Source organism: Poecilia latipinna, unplaced genomic scaffold, assembly GCF_001443285.1.
Source record: "Poecilia latipinna isolate Pla-1442-1.1 unplaced genomic scaffold, P_latipinna-1.0 Scaffold429, whole genome shotgun sequence".
Lineage (NCBI taxonomy): Eukaryota > Metazoa > Chordata > Actinopteri > Cyprinodontiformes > Poeciliidae > Poecilia > Poecilia latipinna.
The window spans coordinates 123,274-144,616 of NW_015113045.1; the positions used below are offsets into that span (position 1 = coordinate 123,274).

The 21,343-nt window shown below is 43.1% G+C and overlaps 1 protein-coding gene across 2 annotated transcripts; it reads right to left on the reverse strand.

Annotated features, from left to right (window-relative positions):
- Positions 1 to 859: 859 nt before the first annotated feature.
- On the reverse strand, positions 860 to 19,609 carry eea1 (early endosome antigen 1). 2 transcript variants are annotated; one of them, XM_015038083.1, is made up of 30 exons: positions 19,442 to 19,609; positions 15,142 to 15,219; positions 14,946 to 15,058; positions 14,143 to 14,197; positions 13,983 to 14,048; positions 13,847 to 13,877; positions 13,656 to 13,760; positions 13,057 to 13,178; positions 12,802 to 12,957; positions 12,014 to 12,028; positions 11,645 to 11,761; positions 9,443 to 9,781; positions 8,991 to 9,140; positions 8,747 to 8,866; positions 7,954 to 8,157; positions 7,015 to 7,215; positions 6,797 to 6,910; positions 6,458 to 6,613; positions 6,247 to 6,386; positions 5,833 to 6,163; positions 5,635 to 5,736; positions 5,364 to 5,558; positions 5,093 to 5,275; positions 4,353 to 4,538; positions 4,145 to 4,276; positions 3,097 to 3,282; positions 2,773 to 3,011; positions 1,833 to 1,953; positions 1,648 to 1,746; positions 860 to 1,537 (listed from the first exon to the last, which is right to left on the reverse strand). In XM_015038083.1, the coding sequence occupies exons 1-30, from the start codon at positions 19,463 to 19,465 to the stop codon at positions 1,415 to 1,417; spliced, it is 4,203 nt and encodes a 1,400-aa protein (XP_014893569.1). In that variant the 5' UTR covers positions 19,466 to 19,609; the 3' UTR covers positions 860 to 1,414. The 2 variants fall into 2 exon arrangements, with proteins under 2 accessions (XP_014893569.1, XP_014893570.1); XM_015038084.1 differs by lacking the exon at positions 12,014 to 12,028.
- Between the last annotated feature and the right edge of the window lie 1,734 nt (positions 19,610 to 21,343).

The window sequence follows — 21,343 nt, forward strand, 5'->3', positions numbered from 1 at the left end:
AAATTTACATATAGAAAATAAACACTTCAGCTGACACCAAGACATGTTTAGTTATTTCTGCTTTTACCATCTAAGCAGAGATGCACCAATCCGTTGGGCAGGGATGAGACTCAGCCAATTTTCCCAACATAGAAAGTCAAACACAAAGAAATCAGATCATTTCTTTTGTTGTCCGTTGAATTCACCAAAATTAATAACTCTCTCCGCTTTCAGTTCATAAGTGCATCAACAAAGTGGACCAAAATGTGTTTTAGAGATCATCTCCTGCACCGGCTGTGAGGGAATCCGGAACATTTTCAGGTTTTTTTTTATGCGTTATAATCTTCAGAAACAAAATTAAAAAATGGAATAGATCAAAACTGTAGTTAATAGAATAAACTGAAAATAAATGCAATTTTTAGAACCCAAAATTGATTTTTAGTTAAGTGAAAACACTGAGGAAATTATAATACTTCAGATGTAGCTTTATGACTTTAAGGTGACAATTTATATGCTGTAATTATTTAATGAGACAGGTGTGATCTGCAGATAAAACCAGAAGACAGAATGTTCTTATTCTACTAAAAACTAACACTATTTTTGGTCAATAAATGCATCAATGTGCTTTTCTGCACCAAACAGAAGTTTGGGACATTTGCACTGCTCCATTATTTTTGGAATTTCTTCACTTTCCATAGGATTAATTGCCTCTACTGATACCAAAGTACCTTCAGGATACTTTTCTTCTATTAATATTTGTCCTTATGGGAAAAAAATGTCACTATCAGAAGTGGGAATTGGTTATTGGCCTAGAAAAGACAGACCAGTCCAGCTTTTTCTGCAGTTTTCAGAACCTAAATATGCTTAACAGGATTTTTTCTTTTCCTAAATGATACTTTTATAGGTAGTTCTTTCTTACCTCGAATGCATGAATTCAAGAGTTCTATAATAGAGTTGTATAATTACAAGCAAATAATAAGTTACTTGCATTTATCTTTGTATGGCAGAGCTGCACTGAGCTGAGTCGGTTCACGCCCCGGAGCAGCGTGACGCTAACAGACACGAGCAAAGATCAAAGCAGCCACCTCACAACTGCCGACGATGCCGAACACCGATGGAGGCCTGAATACGAACTTAAAGGAGGTGAGCGCGGATCCACCCCGCCTCCGCTCTCTGGCAGTCCACAGGAGGAGCAAAAGGCACAAAAACAGATACGGACGGTCCCAGCTGATCCCACTGCATCTCCGCCGCGTCTCCTCTGCACCGCGGCCGGACGGCCTATGCAAATGGGAGTCTTTTTTTTTTTTTTTTTTTTGCGCTGGGGCGGTCTCTCATTAGTGCACATTTAAAAAAATGACAAAGACTAGCCTTCTTCTGCCCGCTGGAATATAAAGGGTTAAAGGGAGGGAGTTGAGGGGCAGGAGAACACCGAGGATCAGCCCTGGAGCTCCTCAAAGCACGTCTCGCAAACCCGAACGGGCTTCTTGGAGGACGGCGTGAGGGCGCTCCTCGCTGAGCACTCGCCGCAGAAGATGTTCCCGCAGTGTCGACAGTGGTGCTGCGGACGCAGAGAAGGAGGGAGGGAGGGAGGCAGACGACGGGCACTCAGTAAAGACAAACGGGAAGCAGAACGCGTCTCTCGCCGGGAACAACGAGGGGGTTTCTCACCTTCCTGACCGTGACGGTGAAGCCCTTCCCACAGGCCATGCAGTTCTGGACTTCGTGGTCCTCCGCCCACTTTCTGGTCAGACTCTGCGACTGTTTGATCTGTGGGCGTCGACAGCAGCAGTCAGACTCGGGGAGCAACGCCATCGACCCGCCTGTGAGCTGCAAGCGCAGCGCGGCCGGCTCACCTGGAGCGACTGGTTCTCTCTGCCGAGCTCCTGCATGGCCGCCGTGGTGTCGTCCAGCTTCCTCCGGAGCTCCACCACTTTGGCCTGGAGCTTCTCGATCTCGCCTTCACCCGCGACGCACCTGCAGGGCAAACGGCGCAGATCACTAATAGGCGTATATGCTACTCGGAGGGATGAGAGGTTTTCTATTTTTTGATTTCTCCTCCTGATTTGGACAGATTTAAATCCACTTTTTATGAAGACTTTAAACCGGACTGTGCTGTGGAACTAGTTGTCGCTGCAGAGCCGTTTACCAAAAGTCAGATCGTCTCTCTTGTTTGTATCCTCAAAGTCTGACTGGAACAACTTTCTTTGTCCAAGAGTAAAAATAAGAAGATCAGGGCTAATATTTTCTCTTTGTTTATACCCTGCACTTTCTTTTGTCATTTTGTCCCAATTATGATCGTCCTTCAAAGAAAGAAAAGAGACACAATGAAGGAGGAAAGGTAGGACACAGGAATGCAAGTGAAGGTAGACACCAAAAAGGAAGGAGACAACGAGACGGAAAGACGGCAAGGTAGAACACGGAGGGAAGAGGAAGGAAGGAAAGAAAGGCAAGGGAACAAGGAAAAGAAGGACTCAACAAAGGAAGGGAGTGAGGAAAAAGAAAGAAAGGGCAGATGAACTAAGAGTAGGATGGACACAGAGCAGTGATAAAAAAACATAAAAGGAGGACAGAGTGAAGACAAGGATGAAAAAGAACAGAATGGACGGAATAAAGGAGCGGCTTTAAGACAGGAGGGAATCGTTCACCTTGTTCTGTGGAACGATTCTGCTGTTCCCGCCTCGTCTTCTGGACTCATTTAAAAAGCAGCCTTTGTGAAACACCTCATCATTTTTACATGTGTGAAAGGGCACACGTAGATAGAACTGAAAACCTCCTCTCCACGTGTGCCCTGACCTCTCCAGAAGAGCCCGCCGCTCGTCCTGGTTGTTCTGGACCGTGGCCTCCAGCACAGCGATCTCCCCTCTCAGCTCGTCCGTCTGCTTCTCCAGCTCGCCGACTCTCCGCTGGCTGCTCTGCCACTCCCTCTTCAGCGTGGCCACGTTTTCATTCAGGGCCGTGACCTGCACGCTCAGCTTAGCCTCAGCCTCCTCCCCGCGCTTCACCTGCTCCTCTCTGGCTCTCCTCTCCGCCGCCTGCAGAAGGAGAGCAGAGGAAACGGATCGCTAGAAGACGCGATCCGTTTCCTCCACTTGAGTTTCACGTGGAGGGGGGACTTACGAGTTGGTCCTGGACTTCCTTTGTCTGGGCGAGGAGCTGCTGCTCTCGCTTGCTCCTGTTGTCCTTGGTGACCTGGTGCTCCTTCTGCTCCTCCTTGAGCGCCCCCTGCGCGGCCTCCACTTGACCCTGCAGCTCCAGTTTCTGCTGGATCAGCAGCTGCTTGGCTTCCTGCAACTCTCTTAGTTCCTAAGGAGGAATTGTTAACAAAGGTTCAGGTGCTTTCAACAAAGGATCACCATGTGTTTATGACAATAAATGAATTTATAAAGTGTTTCCCTAATCAATACTCAAACGGCTTTCCACTAGTATTTTTTTTTCATAACATATCCAATTTTAATCATTTTTTCCCCCCCACATTATTTTCTAAAAAACACCATTACAAAAGACCAAAAATATTTTTAAAAAGTGACTGATTTCAATCATCCCTTCAGGGACGATAATTTTTCTTTACGGTAATTACGAGAACACGATCATTACTAGCTGAGTGAAGACGTAATTTTAGAGTTATCGCAGTCTGGTGTGAGCAGCTCAGTCCGTGTGGTTCCCCTTCTTCAAAATACTGATTTGTTTGCATGATCATTTCAAAGTCCTGTTACTGATAATGATTTGATACTGATGTGGTAAAAGATTACGCATTAACGTCACAAGATGCTCGACATTTCTTATTTTAACTTTCGACTTTTTGTGTAAAAGTTCTCATGAGATTAATCCTTCTTTTCCTAATATTATGGCTTTATTCTGGTATTATTTCGACTCTATTGTTGTTGTTCTGGTCATAAAAAAAAAAGAAAGAAAAAAAAAAAACTTAGACTAGCCCAAGTATTTCGTCATAGCGTTGACCTGAAATCAAAGTGATAAAACATGCATGTCAAGCAAAATGGCCGCCTGGGTGGGCTGACATCACTCTGCATGGAAACACAAAAAGTGTACTGGTAAAAAAAAACAAAAAAAAAAACAAAGAAATCCAGACCCAGTTGAGCCCACTGACTGCTGAGTTGAGCTGATGATGAGTTTAAAACGTCGCTGACGTCGTGAAGAGCTGACCCACCTTCTCACTTTTCTCCGCCAGCGTTTTCAGGTCAGAGGTCAGTTTGCTGCTGTTCTTTTCCAGCGCGCTCTTGGCTTTGTTCAGCTCCTCCGCCTTGCTTCTCTCCTTCTGCAGTTCCTCCTTAACTTGACCCTGCGTCAGTTCTCACACGCTTAGCAAATTATGACAACGCAATCGTGAGCATTGCTGTTCAAACCCTTCGACCGACCTCTTGCTTTTGCAGCTCCTTCAGGGCTTGTTCCTGCTGCTGGAGCGTCTGGTGCCGTTTGGAGAGTTCTTGCTCCAGTGCGGACCGGGCCGCCTTCAGCTCCTGGATCTGAGCCTCCAAAGCCGACTGATGCGTCCGATTGGCGGCCAGCTCCTCCTGAGCCATGCTCAGCTTCTCCTCTGAGCTCTGGAGACACAGAACATCTCTCAGTTTGTGCAAGACCGCAGAAAAGTATGCACACTTTGTCACGTCACAACGAGGACCTTAAATGTATTTTTCTTTTCAAAGGTGACCTATCATGCTTTCTTGAATAGTTTAGGATAAGTCTAATCACAAAATCATTCTTAGCAGAATCTGCTCAGTTCTGCATGTTTTGAGCTCCTTTCAGAACCAACTGTTTTAGGGCCTCCTGTCACTTTAAATCCAAATAAGCTGCCCTTGGCCACGCCCCCAACTTAAACAGATGTGCATTTATGCAACCGTACATGTTTGAAAAGCAGAAGTGGAGCCTCCCGCACTACCAACGCAAATGCAACAAATGGTTTCTGGATGTCAAGTCAACGAAACACTTGGGTTTTGCAGCAGCCATTGTACAGCGCAATTGTACGGTGGTAAAACTAGCTGAGCATATAAAATTCCTATGAAATACAAAAAAAATAAAAAATAGCTGAAAATGTTAAAAGGACTCCTTTTTCTGCTGGGCACTGTGAACCTGGTTTTGCATGTGGTGATTTTTGCACCTTCAGGTCTTGACGCAGAGAGGAAACCTCAGAGTCTTTGCCGTAAAAGTCGGACTGAAGCTTTGAGAGGTTTTCCTGGCTTTGCTGCAGTGACTGCTGCAGCTCCGCCGCCCGGCTCCTCTCAGCGGTCAGATCCTGGCCGAGCTCCGACACCCGAGCCGTCAGTTTCCTCTCCTCTTCTGCCTGGAGAGGAGAATCAAACAAACGTATGCTCGGATCCTCCCTGTGCGTCGTTTCAAAGCTGCTCGTCAACATTACAGAAGATCCTCACCTTCTTGACAGCCGCTTCCTGCAGGTCGGCCACTTGGCCGCTCAGCCTCTTCGCCTCCTCCTCCATGGATCCCCGAACTGTCTTCAGCTGGTCCTGCAACTTCTTCAACTCTTCCTCCTTTGCCTTCAGCGTCCCCCGAGTCTGTGAGTGCTGCTGCTCAAATGACGTGAGCCGCGCCTTCAACGTTTTCTCCGCCTGGCATTTGAGGAATCACCTTATGAGTAAAACCTGAAACGGTGAAGCTCGACTGACTGCTTTTTCAGAGCGTTACCTCTCTCGTTTGCTCCAGCTGCTCCTTCGATTCGTTCATTTTCTTAGTGATGGCCTCGTTAGTTTTCAAAAGCTCCTTTCTTGTCTTTTCGTTAGACTTGTCCTGAAGATTAGAGCAGAACACTGCTTTCAGTTCCTGTTTTGTCTTTTTTTTACGCTAGTGGTTATTTATTTGATCAGGGTTGAAGGTCGAACCCACCTTGTCCTCCATGGCTGATTTATGGTTCTTCCTGTCGGCCTCCAGCTGATTCTGACTCTCCTTCAGAGCCTTGTTGGCCTTCTGCAGGCTCTCCTGAGTCGCTCCGAGCTCCTTCCTCTGCGCCTCCTTCTCCTGCTGGGCCTTCTGCAGCTCTGCAGCCAGACTCTGAGCCTTCTTGCTCAGCTCCGCTTGCCGACTCTGTCCCTCCTGGGTCACCTTGTCCAGGTTCACCTTCAGAGCCGCCATTTCCTGCTCACAGCGCTCCAGCTGCTGCTGCACGCCACTCGCAGCCGCAGCCTTTTTCTGCAGCTCCTCATGCAGACTCTTCGTTCTAAGTGTAGACAAACACATCAGAGATGTTAAAAAAGCCAAACGTTCAGGAGTGAAGATTTAATGCGTTTCTTCTGAGCTCACCCTTCCTTTTCTGTTTCCAGGGAGCGCTGCAGCTCCTTTGCTTTCTGTTTCACCTCTGAACTTTCCTTCTGCAGTTTCTGCACCTCCAGCTGCAGCTGATCTCTCGCGGTCTGCACCTCCGCCGCCTGAGACTCCAGTTTCTGTTCGAATCAAATGGTTGGTTTTTAAAGCGCACGCCGCCAATGGTTGCGATCGTGTTTCTAACACAAACCTTGCTGAGCCCTTCCAGCTGCTCCACCCGCTGCTCTGAGGCCAGCAGTTTGTCTTTACATTCCTTCAGGCTGCTCTCCAGCTGGGCACTCTGCTCCTGTCTGTCTCTGAGCCTCTGGGCCTGATCCTCCAGCCTCTTCTGCGCTTCGCTCAGCTCCTGCACGACACATCAAGGACATTAGAAGGCGGCTATACGAAAATCCAGAGCGGAAAGACAGGAGACACCGCAGAAAACTTAAGAGGCCACTGTTTCAGGAAACAAAAGGGGGTAAAGCAGTTGGATTTTAGCATAGAAATATAAATAAATAAATAAATAATCAGCGCAAAGAAAAAAACCCACCTGCTGTTTGTCCTGCAGAGCGTGCTGAGACGCCTCCAGGCTGTTCTCCAGGTCGGCCTTCTGCGCGGCCTTGGCCGCCTCTGCAGACAGGAGCAACTCTGTTTTGGCCTTCAGCTAAAGGAAAACAGACAAATGGAAAAAACTCGTTAGTCCAACGGGACAGCGGACCGATGGACGTTTTGAGTTAAAAGTCACCCTCGTTCGAGTGACAGGCGCACCTGAGCGTCCAGCTGGGATACTTTCTCCTTGCTGTCAGTGAGCTGGGCGGTGAGCTCGGTGACGGACGTCTCCAGGGTCTGCGCTCGGTCCTGGGCTGAACGCAGCTGAGTCTTCTGCTCCTGGACCTGCTTGTGGAGGTTGTCCTGGGCCTGCTTGTTGCTCTCCGACTGGTTCTTCAGCTTGTCCGTCAACTGCGCAACCTTTAAAAGTCCCGTACGAAAGAATTAGGGCCGAAGCGATTGATCGGATCAATCGTGATGAGGAGATCACTGAAGTAATCGTGAACAGACTTAATTATCGATTAATCGTTAACTGGAGTTAGCGATAAGAATATCCCTGAGTAGTAATGAAGCCAAATCTGTACAAAAAAAAAAATATATATATACATTTTGCATTTAACATAAAAAAATAAATAAATATGTTGTACCCAGAACTCCACAGGAAACAATTTAAGCTTCATCTGGTTCAAATTGTGTGAAAAAAATCTCTTAAGTACCGTTTTATTGGTTAATCCAAAAACAAATGATCAACAGATCAGCCTAACAATGTTAGGTCAAACAGAACGGGTTGAGCTTTCCACATGCTGATGTTAGAAGGATTTTTTTCCCCTTTAGCTGCAGATGCATCGTTTGCTGCAAATGATCAAGTGTACACTAAAGGATTGCTACGTTGTTGCATTTTACAATTAGTATTTTTTTTATTTGAAGGGGTTAAAAGAAAAACCGACATAATTTACCAATTTTCTATCTGATCAATCATCAGAAAAATTGATGGAATAAATCGAATGCAGTACTAAAATAATTAATTACAGCCCTAGAAATCAAAGATTTTGATTTACAGACATTAACATAAATGAGCACAGAAACGTTTAGAACATCGTGATACAATCGTGGAAAGGACGAAGACCACAGAGGAGTGCAGAGGGTGCAGGTCTCCACCTGTTCATGCAGTGCGTGGTTCTTCTCTTTCAGCTGGTTGAGGAGCGCCGTCTCTCCCTCCCCAGCCTGGATTTTGGCACACAGATCCTCTCTCTCCGCCTCCAGCTGGGTCACAGTGTCTTTACTCTTCTGAAGCAGAGCCTCCAGGTTCTGGATCTTCTGGTCTTTGTCCCCGATCTGACGCAGCACCTGCTCCAAGTCATTCTGCAGAACGACGCAAGGAAACATTTTGTATTTAGTTCTGCTGCTGCAGCGTCACGCTGTGGGGATTCGAGAGTTGAACCTGAGGCACCAGGTTTAGTTTCCTCCTGCTCCGTTTTGTGCGACACAAAACAGAGCAGGAGCTAAACTCTTATATCATGCGTGTTCATGTATTAGAATGGCCTAATGAAAGTCCAGACCTAAATCCAACTTGACAGAAAGCCTCCCTGAAGACAATTTTTCAAATATGTCCAGAGATTTTCAGTCAGACCGAGCTCAGGATAAAATGCGAAGAAGAATGGGTAAAAATGTCAGGCTCTACATGTTACTGTTTCAAAAGTTTCAAATCAAAGGGGCTAAAAACAAAACGGATGCCACTCCTGTTATTGCATCCTTTTCTTTCCACTTTAAAAGTAAGCACCGTTGCGTGTTGGTCGACCATAAAACCCCAAATAAAACCCATCGTCTGTGTTCATATAGAGACAACATGTGAACAAGAGCAACTTATGTTATTACTTTGGCACTGTGAATAAAAATCTGTTCTCTCTTGGCCTTCCAGTCTCAGATGAGAGTGTGTGTTGTTGTGCAGTACCTGCGCCTCCCGCAGTTTGCCGTTGGTGTTTTGCTGCAGCGCCTGAAGCTCCTGGTGCTGCTGCTTGGCTTTCTCCAGCTGGTGCTGCAGGTCCGAGTTCTTACTGCAGCTCTCCTTTAGCTGAAGTAAAACACAGTGAATGTTTGTTCATTTTTCTCCCCAAAATACGCCATTTTAAGATCAACTTGTCTTCCCTTGATCGACTAACAAGAATAAACCTTGCGGGAAAGTTTCACATTCCCACCTGTTCTTCAGTTCGGGAGAGTTTGAACTGGAGGTCGGCCGCTTGCTGCTCTCTGTCCTTCAGTTTCTCTCCAGAAAGCTGCCTCTGCTCCTTCAGACGGCCCTGCAGCTCGCCTACCTGCCGCTCGGCCTCCAGCAGTTTGGCATGCAGCTGCAGGAGCGCCAGGAAGTGTGAAAACACGAGACAGAAAGATTAGAAATGGAGAGAAGAACTTGCTAGCACCTCCAGAACCTTGAGCCTTTTCGTTCTGCATAGCTGCGACTCAAACGCTGAGCTTGTACAATAATGCAGTCCGAGTCGATACAGGGGACTCTGTCTCAACATACAGGACATGGCGATTAAGGAGTGCTGTGTGAGCTGAGCTTTGATCTGAATGACTATTGTTTTTGTTTTGTTTTGTTTTTTTAAATCTGTCTGCACACAGCTTTTGTTCTGCACGCTGCTGATCTCACCTGACTGATCTCCGTCTGCTGCTGGGCACCTTGGCTTTCTTTTTCCTCCCTCTGATGCTCCAGCTGCTTCCTCTCCACCTTCAGCTCTGCGTGTTTCACCTCCAGCTCTGCTACCTCGCTCCTCAGCTTGGCCGCCTCCTCGGCCCTCTCCGCCAGCTCGGCCTGGGCCTTCTGAAGGGACGCTTCGGCCGCCGCGGCTCGAGCCTGGAGCTCCTGCACCTCCGAGTCCCGCTCCCTCAGGCTGTCCTGGACGCCCTTCTTGGCAGCTTTCTCGGCTCCCAGAGTGTCCTCCACTTCATGAAGCTCCTTCTCCTTACGCGCGAGTTTCTCAGAGAGACTCTGGGGGGGGGGGGGGGAAAAAAACAAAAAACAAAAACAGAATACGTTGTTATGAGCCTGAGGAGAAACATAAGTAAGACTGGGTTTCTTGTGGTTGGCCTGACAGGAATGATGTCGCAGCACCTTTGTCTTTTATTCCTACACATTTCCTGTTTTCCAACAAATCTTAACTATTTCATACAATAGTCAGCCAGTTTCTGACATGTAAGAACAAAAGGTATTTATCATGAATCTTTTTAGTGTTATTGTTTCTATAAGCATTAAAAGATTCAGAATGCAACTCAGAAACCAACATTTCATTCATCTTGTTCTTATTATGTTGTCTTTATACAGATTATTTATCTCCTTATGAGGGGATGACAAAATCTCGAGCTCGTTTTGTTGAGTTTTATAATAGCTTCACATCAGGATGAAGAAATTTCGTGCCTCTGTTGTCCTGGAAACAATTTCAAATACATTGAGAAATGAGACCTTGAGCTCACTTCATCACACTTATCTCATTATTAAATCTCAACCTTGATTTTTTTTTTTTTTTTGTACACAAACTTGTTATATAAAGAAAACAAGACCATGAGCTTGTTGCTACAGTCAGTTAATTGTTATTATATCACACTGACAAAACCATGAGCTCTCATCTTGTCAAAATAAGTTCAACAAACAACTACAGAAAAGTAATGAGACCCTGAGCTTGTTTTCTCTTTTGCGGGGAATATAGTTATCCATCTATCTAAATATCATCTTATGTAAAGATAATGGGATGTTGAGTTTGACTTGTCGGGATAACAAGAGCTTGATTTAGTGAGAACAGTTTCAGTATCTCACTACATGCTGAGATAATGAGATGCTTTCGCTTGCTTCAGCATCCTGCGATAACATCGCCCATTTGTCAACCTCTGACATTTTTACACACAAACACATACAGCGACATGAAAAACAAAAACCTACAAACTAACAAACACCTGAACAAGATAACACTGCGGCATTAAACGGAGGAGGGCAGATTTGAATATTTTTGGAAGAATGAAACGGGGACATTTATATATATATAAAAAAAAAATGCCATTCTATTTTTTCCCCCCCATACTTACGCAAACAAGAAACACGCTAAAAGAAAAAAAAAAAAAAAAAAAACGTCTATAGTTAAAACAGTTTGATGTAGCGCCTCGTGAACTCCCACGGCCTGTGTGATAGGAGCAACGGAAAGGAACAGTCAAGAGGCCGGACTGAAGTGCGGCACGTCGCCTCTGCACGGAGAGCTCTTTTCACGGCCCGGGCTCTGGCAGCAAGCTCGATAACAGAGTCACGGAGAAGTCTGCACCAAAGTCTACTTTGGTGCGTCTCCTTTTCTCAATGTTAGATTTAGAGACCGATTAACCTCCTGATGGTTGCTTCAACTGGCCTCTAATAAACCAATGTACGGTCAGAAGAAACGGGGCATCAGACTGCAGGGCCCACCACTGTAATCGCTCTGCTATCTGTAAACAAACACTTCCTCCCCCTGCCGTGGGGCCACATCTGAGCCCGATGAGCGACACTTTAATCTCCGCGCCACATTCTTCTCCTCCCGTTGCACCAGTCACATTACCTGGCAGAGGTTAAATTTCTCGCTGACTGACAAGGATGGCAACCAACTATCACCCCCTGCCGGCTTGATAATAGTGCTCACCGTGATATTTGTCAGCAAGCGTCTGTTGCTAAAAGCGGCATCGCGACATTGAGTTGCAGAAAGGGAGGCTCACAGACAACAAGATGGCCGCTGATAAAAAAGAAAAGTAAAATCCCACACATTTTCCAGCCGAGGCTATTTGTTCAGGATTACGTGGCTGTAATGGATGTTTCCTTCTGCTGCTGTGTAAATATTACCTGACACTGTTGCTGCAAATTATTGAGATTCCCCTGCAGCTCGTGGATTTGTTGCGTGTAGACAGCGGCTTCCTGCGGGCCCTTCTCCAGCTCGGCTTTTAGTTGGGATATGGTCATCTGTACATCAGCAGACTTGTGTTAGAGTCTTGCCAAAAACCCTTAAGCGTGTATATTTAATAAACTACAGCGAAGAAGGGATGGAAAAAATTAAATGCAAAGTAATTAAAAGCAAATGGTTGCACACACACACAAAAAAATGCTTGAAAAGAAGTTTCACACTGCTTGGACAACAGAAAAATCTGCATTCGAAAAGGAAAACTCCCAAAGGTTCAATTAAATTGGTGACCGACTTGAATCGAACGGTTTTACCTCCAGTTTTTGAATCTTGTGTATCGAAGGGATACAGTGAGTGAGAGGCACAGGAAGGAGGGGAAGGAGACACGAGGACAGAAGGTAAGTCAGAAAAAAGCATCAACGGCAAGCTTCAGTTTCAGGAGGACAAACAGTTTGTAAACTGATGGGAATAAGGGAGTATTTGACACAAAAGGGGTTTAGTGCGTTTGTCTTTGCCTTTTTAATGATTCATGCGAAACACAAATTCCTCTTTATTTAACATTAAACCGTTCATATCCTTTTGTTTTAAAAACTCATTGAGTTTACTTGCTATTTAGCTGTTTGAATGCATCCATAAAAGCCTAAAATTGATGCCAGTGAGTGTATGTAAACTCATCATAGGAACAGGACACAATTTGTTAATCTTGCATCGTAAAAAGTATCGTTTGCCATTTGTCAGCTCGATGTGCTCAACAGTCGCTGCTAAAAACAGGCTCCATATGCAGCCATTAACATGACTGTGATGTTAATCACGACAGAGAGAAAATCTATTCAGAATATGCTTCTTGGGTAAAAATAGAACTGATAGTTGAGAAAAGAAAGGATTCAGAGCCTGAAGCTCCACGATGGAGCTATAAATACTCCTCTGCTCCAGAGAAAAAAAAAAATCCCTGAATTATTCATAAGGCGGTAATTAAGAGCTGCAAAATGTGCAGGGCAGCGGTATACAATGTAATAACTTCACAGCTCTTCCTGAATAGAAATGTGAAGCTCTCCCTGGAAAAGTGAAGATTCAGTGAGCGGTGGTGTTTTAGCGCCCAAACCTCTGAGGTAGTGTAGTTAGCCTGCAGCTCTGTGTAGTGGCTTTTGAGGCGCTCGGACTCTTCCTCCCGCTCACGGGTCATCTGGTCCATGAGTGTCTGCACCTGGACCAGCTCCTTCTGCAGAACCTCCACGTCCTCCACTCCCGGCCGCTGCAGCTAGGGGGCAGAGCGGAGACACCGGGTCACTCGGGAGGCCGACAGAGAGCTGCTGGGCTGGGAGCAGAAGCTTGAAAAGAAGGAGTTTTGTGTGTTTACCAGTTCTGTTTGAAGTGTCTCATTCTCCTGCTTCTCCCTCTGCAGCTGTTCGCTCAAACTGGAAACCCTCTGATCGGCAGCCTCCCTCAGGCTTTTCTCCTCGTCGTAGCGAGACTTCAGGTCTGACGGATTCGATGTTTTCCAGAAATCAAACGATTAAAATGCCTTAAAGAAACTTTTAAAAAGTAGGAAAATCTGTCTAGAGCATACAATGAAACACATTCATGTAGAAAAGGTAGAACTGGATATGAAAGACAAAGAAGAGACGAATGTGATACGGCAATCTTTCGTAGACTATTTCAACAAGATGAGTGGTTGCATCCACACATTTTATTACCATTATTTTTTAGGAAATGCTTCAATTTATTTATTTGTATGACTTGGACTTGTATTTTGTGTGTGTTCAAGAAAACTCAAAAAAGATATTTTTTTTTTTTTTTTTTTTTTTAAAAGAAGCAAAATGTCCACACAACTTTCAAGAAAATGTGGATACGACACAAAGGCAGCTTTGAGGTTGACAGCAGTTGAGAAAAACAGAACTTCAGCTTGTTAGCTGACCCCCAGCCTCTGACCTCACAGTCTCCCAGTCCCACACTGACCTACTATCTCTGTGGCCAGCTGCGCTGCCTTCTGCTCAAACAGGTCTTTCATCTGCTTAATGTTGAACTTCTCCGTCTCTGCTTCCACCAACTTTCTTTCGAGGGCTGAGGAAGAAAAACACCCAGCATGTTAGCGACAAGTGACCGAAGACTCCATCTCAACGTGTTCTTTGAACGCAACGCTTCGCCACCTGAGTCCTCAGCGCTTATTGGTTCATCGTTCTGTGGAGCAGAAAGACAAAGCAAAGCATCTTTACTGATCACACAGTTGCATATTCAGAGGGCCGGTGCTTTACTGTATTATGCTAAATATCTTAAAGGATTTACTTGCTTCAGTTGTCCTTGAACTTTGTCCAATTCTTTCTTTAGTTCTCCAGAGAACCATCGCTCCTCCTGATCATAAGAAAAAAAAGAGGACAAAAGCAGATCTTACAGCAGATGTTGTCACAGCTCTGCGACACTCACAGCTTTGAAACTTCAACCTCACCTTGAGAGAAGCGTGGAGATCCTGGACCTCCTGCCGCAACATGGTGAGGTCTTCACTGAAGGGAGGAAAGAGACGGATCAGCACAATGTTCTGCCACGGTGAGGTCAGCTGCTCAGGCGCGACCTTACAGTGTCATGCAAAAGCGTTCAGACCTCTTGACCTTTTCCACATTTTGTCACATAACGTCCACGAACTTTGAATGTATTTTATGTGAGAGATGAATGAAAACCGAGCGCTGATTCAAACCGTTCCAGTGTAGCACTGGCTACCCACAGCATGATGATGCCACCGCTGCGTTTCACAGTGGAGACTTTCCGAGTGACGTGCAGTGTTCATTTACTGCCACACATTTTTAAAAGTAAAAGATTTTGGAAAACATGAATCAATTCTTCTTCCATTTCACAATTGTGCCCATCTTTGGTTCACTCACTGAATAAAAACTATGGCTGCTGCTCTGTGACAATCTGAAATAGTCCAAGGGGTGTGAATACTACACACAGTACTGTACATGGCTTCCCTCATATATAGAGAGATTAAATTACATGCATCTTAAGTCAATTTACCAATTAAATTACGTGCCAAGACAACTGGTTGCACTGGCTTTAATTTAGGGGTACCAGAGTAAATAAAAGTATGCCATACTTTTCATAAAAACCCTGCGTTTTTTTTTCCGCTACATTTCATACTTCTACACTACTTTGTGTTGAGCTATCACATAAAATACCAACAAAATAAAACATGTTTTGAGAAGGAACAAAAGTGAAAACATGAATACTTTTGCAGGTCACTGTAACTAGCCTCACCGCGTGGGAGCCACATGAGCGGGGAGGTCTCCAGTGTCGTGGAACAGCTCATAGTGTTTGAAGAGTTCGTCTGCAGAGTTGTGAGACTTCATGCACTGAGGACAGATGAAGCCCTAGAGACAGAAACGCGTCATCACACGCTAAAAACGTCACATCGGAGCGTTTCAGATCCAGCGTTACGTTAGGAAATCGTTACCTCGGACGTCTGGTCGTGGTTCAGGTCAGTGGTGGGCTTCTCCGACTCTGCATTCTGGGAGCCTCCCTTCCCAGGAGTCTGCAGACGACAACACACACTTTGACTGGAGTGAATAAATATAAATGCTACTTGTTTAATCACCTGACTGACACAGAGAAGCACTGCAGTGTCTGTAGGCTCTATATAAAGCTCCACATAATTTAAATTTTATTGTAAATGGTGATAGCTGTGGGCAGGAAAGATCTCCCGTAGGGTACATTGTGTATTTTATTGCTGCAATGACTATAGTTATTTTTCTGTTTTTAATCAGAGTAGCATAATTTACACAGAAAATACATCCCAAATTAAAAAATATATATATTGTTTTCAACAAAATCACTGCTGCCAAAATGTTCACCCTCCACCCCTTAGTTTATTTAAAATAAATTCACAGCAGCCATTTTTATAGTTAATCATTTACCTTCTCTCACTGAACTGAGTTCCTGAGTACTTTTAATTAGTAATCCATATATCTAGGGTATAAATATGATGCGACTCAGAAAGATATTTGTCTTTTGAATTGCTTCAAAAATGGGAAAGACAAGGGAACGCCTCATTGAAGTAACACAAATGTATTGAATGCTGCTAGATAAATTTAGTCAGAGGCTTTTTCTATTCATACCGACCCGTCAAAGTGGTCTTACACAGACACACAGATCGCTCAGCAACTCCAGGTTAAGAGTCTCTTGACAAGTAGCAGCTCAGCCGGATTCAAACTCACCACTTTTTGATTGCAAGACAACTGTTCCCTTCATCCCACAGTCATCCCAAAACAGGAAACACAAGAGAACATAATTAAAGAGATTTAAAGGCAAAAGGAACTTTGATGAACAGTGCTGGGCGGAGACTTGAGTTTATTTTGTCGCCTCACATGTTGAGAGATTTGATAATAAAGTTGAAAAATCTCAAGCTTTTACACGTTTTTACCAGAGGGACCAATAAGAGTGGAGCTGGCATCTCCACCCCTTCCATGTAAGACCTACTGCTTTGATTTTGTTTCTATTTTCATTTTTGAGGAATTTCACTGAGTAAAATGTTGGATCCAGGAAATATTTTAAATGGGATTTTCTCTTTTTAATGCTATTGTGCAACAATGGTCTGCTTTAGGTATTTTTACAATGAGGTCTGTAAATACTGACAATGCTTTCTGATGCTGCATTTCTGCTCAAACATTGTCAGCTCGCAGTGTTGCAAAAGAAGAGCAGCAGCAGTTTTTTGGGTCCAAACCACAAACTGTGGACTCAGCAAGAAGATGATCATTTCCAACTCCACAAGCGATGACAACATTTTTATCATTTTAGTAGATTTATATTTCTTCTGGTCATTTGGAAGAAAATTAAGCATTCTAAGTTATGCTACTGAGTTTAATCCAAAAGTGAGAGAGATTCCAATTAAACTATGCATTTTTAATCAGGGTCATTTGAGACCATTGTCATTTTCTATCTGAGTTTCAGTACTAAAATAGGATTTTTGGGGGGAAATGAATACATTAATGAATGAGGTCTGTGTGATATACATTGTACACTTTAAGCCCCGTTGTTCGAAGCCGACTGAAGAAACAATAAGCAATTTGTCTGAAGGCAGATTGAAGGTTTGCGTCATGGAACAACCTTTGATCCAGATCAAACAAACAGCAAGTTTATACCCTCACGACATCGTCATCAGCAAATCAAAAACACTACTTATCATAAATTTGAGGCTCATCTACCGTTAATTCAATGTCATAAAATGAAATTTGATTCTGGGATTTATTGATGAACATTTTTAGCCTAATACACCCTTAAAACATTTAACATGGAGCAATATCACTTATAGGTGGTGGAAGTAGTGACCAAAGGTCAGAAAGCAGTGACGTGAGACAGTAATGAAACTGCAGTATCGTTTAGTCGCCTGACAAATTGACTTGACATTGCCAGACTGAGCAGACATTATTGTTCTGACATGTTGGGTTCCAGTTAAAAAGTTCAAAGTAACTGGTTTAGAAATAGTGAGGGAATATTGAAAAAATACTAATTTCACTAAGAGAACACCACTAGTGCCTTCTGTAATTTAATCTTAGTATTAATCCAGCTGTGCTTGAATAACCTCAGAGGTTTAGAAAACAGACAGCATCCTAAACAACAGGAAACACAGGTTAGTCATATTTAGATCATTATGAATCACCAACAATGTTTCTAGTCTTGCCACAGATTTTCAGTTCGACCTTGATCTGGCCTTTGACTGTGCCGTTCTTTCAGAGGATGTGCTTTGATCTAAACCACTAAACTTTAGCAATGGTTGTGTGTTTAGAGTTGCTGTAAAAGACTTTGAAAACTATAATTAGATTACTTCTGGTGGAGTAATTAGTTTTCTCTGGCTGAATGAAACATCTGTTGCAGACTCAGAGGATTTTACTTGGGCTGAAGAAGGGTAAAAAAAATACATATGAACACGTGACATGACATAGGTATGAATAATTTCTCAAGGGAGTGAAGACTTTGTTTCTAAATGATGAGAACGCATCAACCAGCCTCAAAAATTCAACCTAATGTTGAGTTTCTTACTTCTTTAAAACAGAGCTGTACTTTAACGCTAAATGACCTGAGACACCCAGCCATCAGCAGCAGATGCCTTGATTCAAGGAAATTACATTGTTAGGTCTCAATGGACCGGATTCACTTCTTAATCACATCACATCCCACTTGCGTGCTATTTAAGCTGGTCTGGAATGTAATCTGGAGAATTTAAAGGTCAGGTGTATACTTTAAACCTGTGTTTATGGTTTTTAAACCAAGCCTGAGATTTGTCTGAGTGTCGGATAGGAACAAGCCAGTTACCAGCAACAATCTAAAGCAGGGGTGGGCAAGCCTGGTCCTCGAGGGCTGGTGTCCTGCAACTCTTAGATGTCTCCCTGGTCCAACACACTTGAATCCAACAGCTGAATCACCTCCTAAGTGCAGTTAAGTTCTCCAGAGTCCTGCTTATGACCTCATTATTTGACCCAGGTGTGTTGAAGTGGAGATACATCCAACACAACCTCCCTCCAAAATCTGTTCCTGCAGACTGCTGGTCAGCTGGAACTTGAGCAAAATCTGTTTAAAACTTGTTAGATTCTCAGTGTTACTCCATTAGACCCAGAATGGCAAACACATGTAACTTTCTGCAGGCTTACTTGAAAAGCAAACCTAATTTCAGCTAGTTTACTCAAAGTTTTAGCTTAAGTGTACCCATCAAAAACAAATGAGTAAATGTCAACCTTATATAACTGTATAGCTTTATGATTTATTACTTTTTTAGCAGCAGGAGTATTAAGTTTTCTTTTTTATATATATAAAAATAAAATGAGCATGTTATGTGTTTTTTTGTTGTTTACATTGTTTTAACGTGTTATTTAAACACGTTCTAATACTAAAACAGTCTCCAACTGGTTTGTGTGCTTAGCGAGAGGTTTTATTTTCCTGCAGAACCTTCAAGAAATATAACTTCCGTGTCGAAGAGAACAGATTAAGCCATATTTATGCCCCATATATCAATCTAACGGGTGTCACTATAACATACTCTGCTTTTCGCTTTACCTGTCACTGGTTATAAAGTTATGGCTGAACAGTTTAAGTCGGTGAGTCATGTGCTCCAAGTGTACACAATGCGGGTAGCAATGCATTGTGGTTAATGTGGTCCAATGCGAAAGCTTTTCAGCTCAATTTAGTACGTTAGTCCAGCAACTTACTCTACTGCCAACCATATAGTTTGTTCATGCATATATTTATAAGCCTAGTTACCTAAAACTCCTGTTTACATGCTCATAGAGCATTTCTTTAACGCCTGTAGCTAACGATAGCGTTAGCATCTGATGAATTAAACCACCGCTAACTAAGCCTTAGTATTGGCATTAACCGTTCTTTTTTCATATTACTGGTTTCTACTGTCTGTAGCAGAGCCAGATAAATCTGTATTTTGTTCGGAGAACCTATTTTCATTACTGTCAACAGTACAATCATTCAACTACATCAAGTTAGCATGCGCTAATGGCTAGCTGTGTCATCCAAAAGAAAGGAGCGCTTGATGTTTCCACCCCAACGTGACGAGACGGAGAAGCACTCCGGACAAGGAATCCACGAACCACAAACACACACAAGCCCCGCCCGTCAGCGGTACGTCATTTAACTAAACACGCGCACCCGTCAAGAAACCAGACACAGATGGGCCTGCGTCTTCCAGGGAAAACGAGCCGCTATGCTCAAAACAAAAGCGATCCCGATTGATTAACCTCACAAAGACTTACCATTTGAAGTATCCGTCTGAACATGTCCTCGATTGGGTTTGTCACGACACAGAAGCTGATCAGTTACCAAAATGCAAAGTTTACGTATGGAAACAAGCGAACACCTGACCAGGCTGTGGGAGAAGCGGCGGATGGGCGGGTCGTGAAGGGGATGGTTGAGCGGCTGCATTCACCATGGCTGCTCATATAATTACTGTCAACACAGAGCTGTCATGTTCTGGTTCATTGACAAGACTGTAAATATAAATTATCAAACATATCGTGTTTATGTTTCATATACAACATAGAAATATTCAACTCGTACGCATTTTTTAAAACTTAAACACAAGAGCCAAGAAATGTTCAACACACGTTAAGCGCTCCTTCTCAGAAAAGCTTAAAGAATTTCTGTCCTGGTTAGTCTCATTACAGATACAGGTAATAGTAACAACAGGGCAACTCAAGGTTTTGTGAGGCCCTAAGCAGAAATGTTTGTTCCATTTATTCCATTTGGGAGTCCCACTACCAGCTAAACCCATCATCGCAATTATGAAATATGAGCTCAGACACAAGAAACGGATTATTTTAATTAAAATATGGTTTTGTTGATGTAATGGTTTAATCTAAATGCTCATGATAAGCAGTGGTTTACATAAGGCCAACCCCAAGCTACAATACAGCTATTACAATAACAGTATTTTCACTTTTAGTACAAATAATTAAGGCCACGACAAAGTGGAAAAGAAATCTATGAGACTTTATTTCACATATTTGTGTAGCTCAAGGGTATCAAAAATAACACTGTTGTGTGGCTCAGTTGTCAAATGTTAATAAATCCTTGTTTAAAAATAAAAGTGTATTGTAGTTGCATAATTTCCTCAAAATGGGTGGTGGGAGTAAAGATATTAAGCAAGTGTTGTTTTTAACAAAACTACCAGTGGCATACAGTTAGGCAATTCCTATAAAATTAATGTCACCAGAAGGTTTTCTCAAACGTATGCTTTACTTATATTTATTTTTTCTACGTTGATCAGATTTTCTAGAATTTTAATCCAAAACTCTCTGTTCCCCTAGAGCGCAGTTGCTAGTTTCTCTAAGACACCCTTCAAAATAGGGGAAAACAAACAATGCCATCATGCCAGGTCAGATGTGTGTTGATCTTACTAAGTCATGTTATAGACACAAGAAAATATTTGATATGCAAAGTTAAGAGTTATGATTGAAATGCTTTAAACAACTAAAACTGTAACAAACAAGGCTGGAAAAGGATAATAATTTATTTTGACATAATGAACTGTAAGCATTACAGTAAGGGAGAAACAAAAAATTTGAGGCTTAATGTTAGAGACCTGCAGAAAACAATGGCATCTTGGTGTCACCACAGCCTACATAACAACAATTAGATGCTTTAGACATGGCAACTGAGTGTTTGGGAAGCATGCCATAAAAGCCTTTTCCGTCTTACCATCACACATGCAGAGGTTGCCATGTGCTACAGGGACTTTAACCTGATCTGTGTGCTTTGGTCAGATTAGAGTAAGATTGATATTTTTGGCCACAAGTTAATGATGTAAAACAATGGTTGAATGTGTGGAAAAACATCTTAAGGCATTGGGGGATCTGCAATGTCGTGGGCCTGTTTTCCTTCTGGGGATCCTTGCTAAGGCAATGTGATACTTAACATTACTTTATCCAGGGAGCAAACGATCTAAAGATAAATACTAGAATCTGTCAGTTTTCTTAGTTTTGTTATTATAGAATAAAAGATGAATTATTTTAAGGATTTTTATTCATCTTTACCACAAGTAGCTCATTTTAACAATATTTATGTGTGTATACATAAATAATATCTCAATACTATTTAGGGCAACCTCTCAGGTTTTAAACAGAGTAGTAACAACCCTGCTTGTTGCAACAATTGAC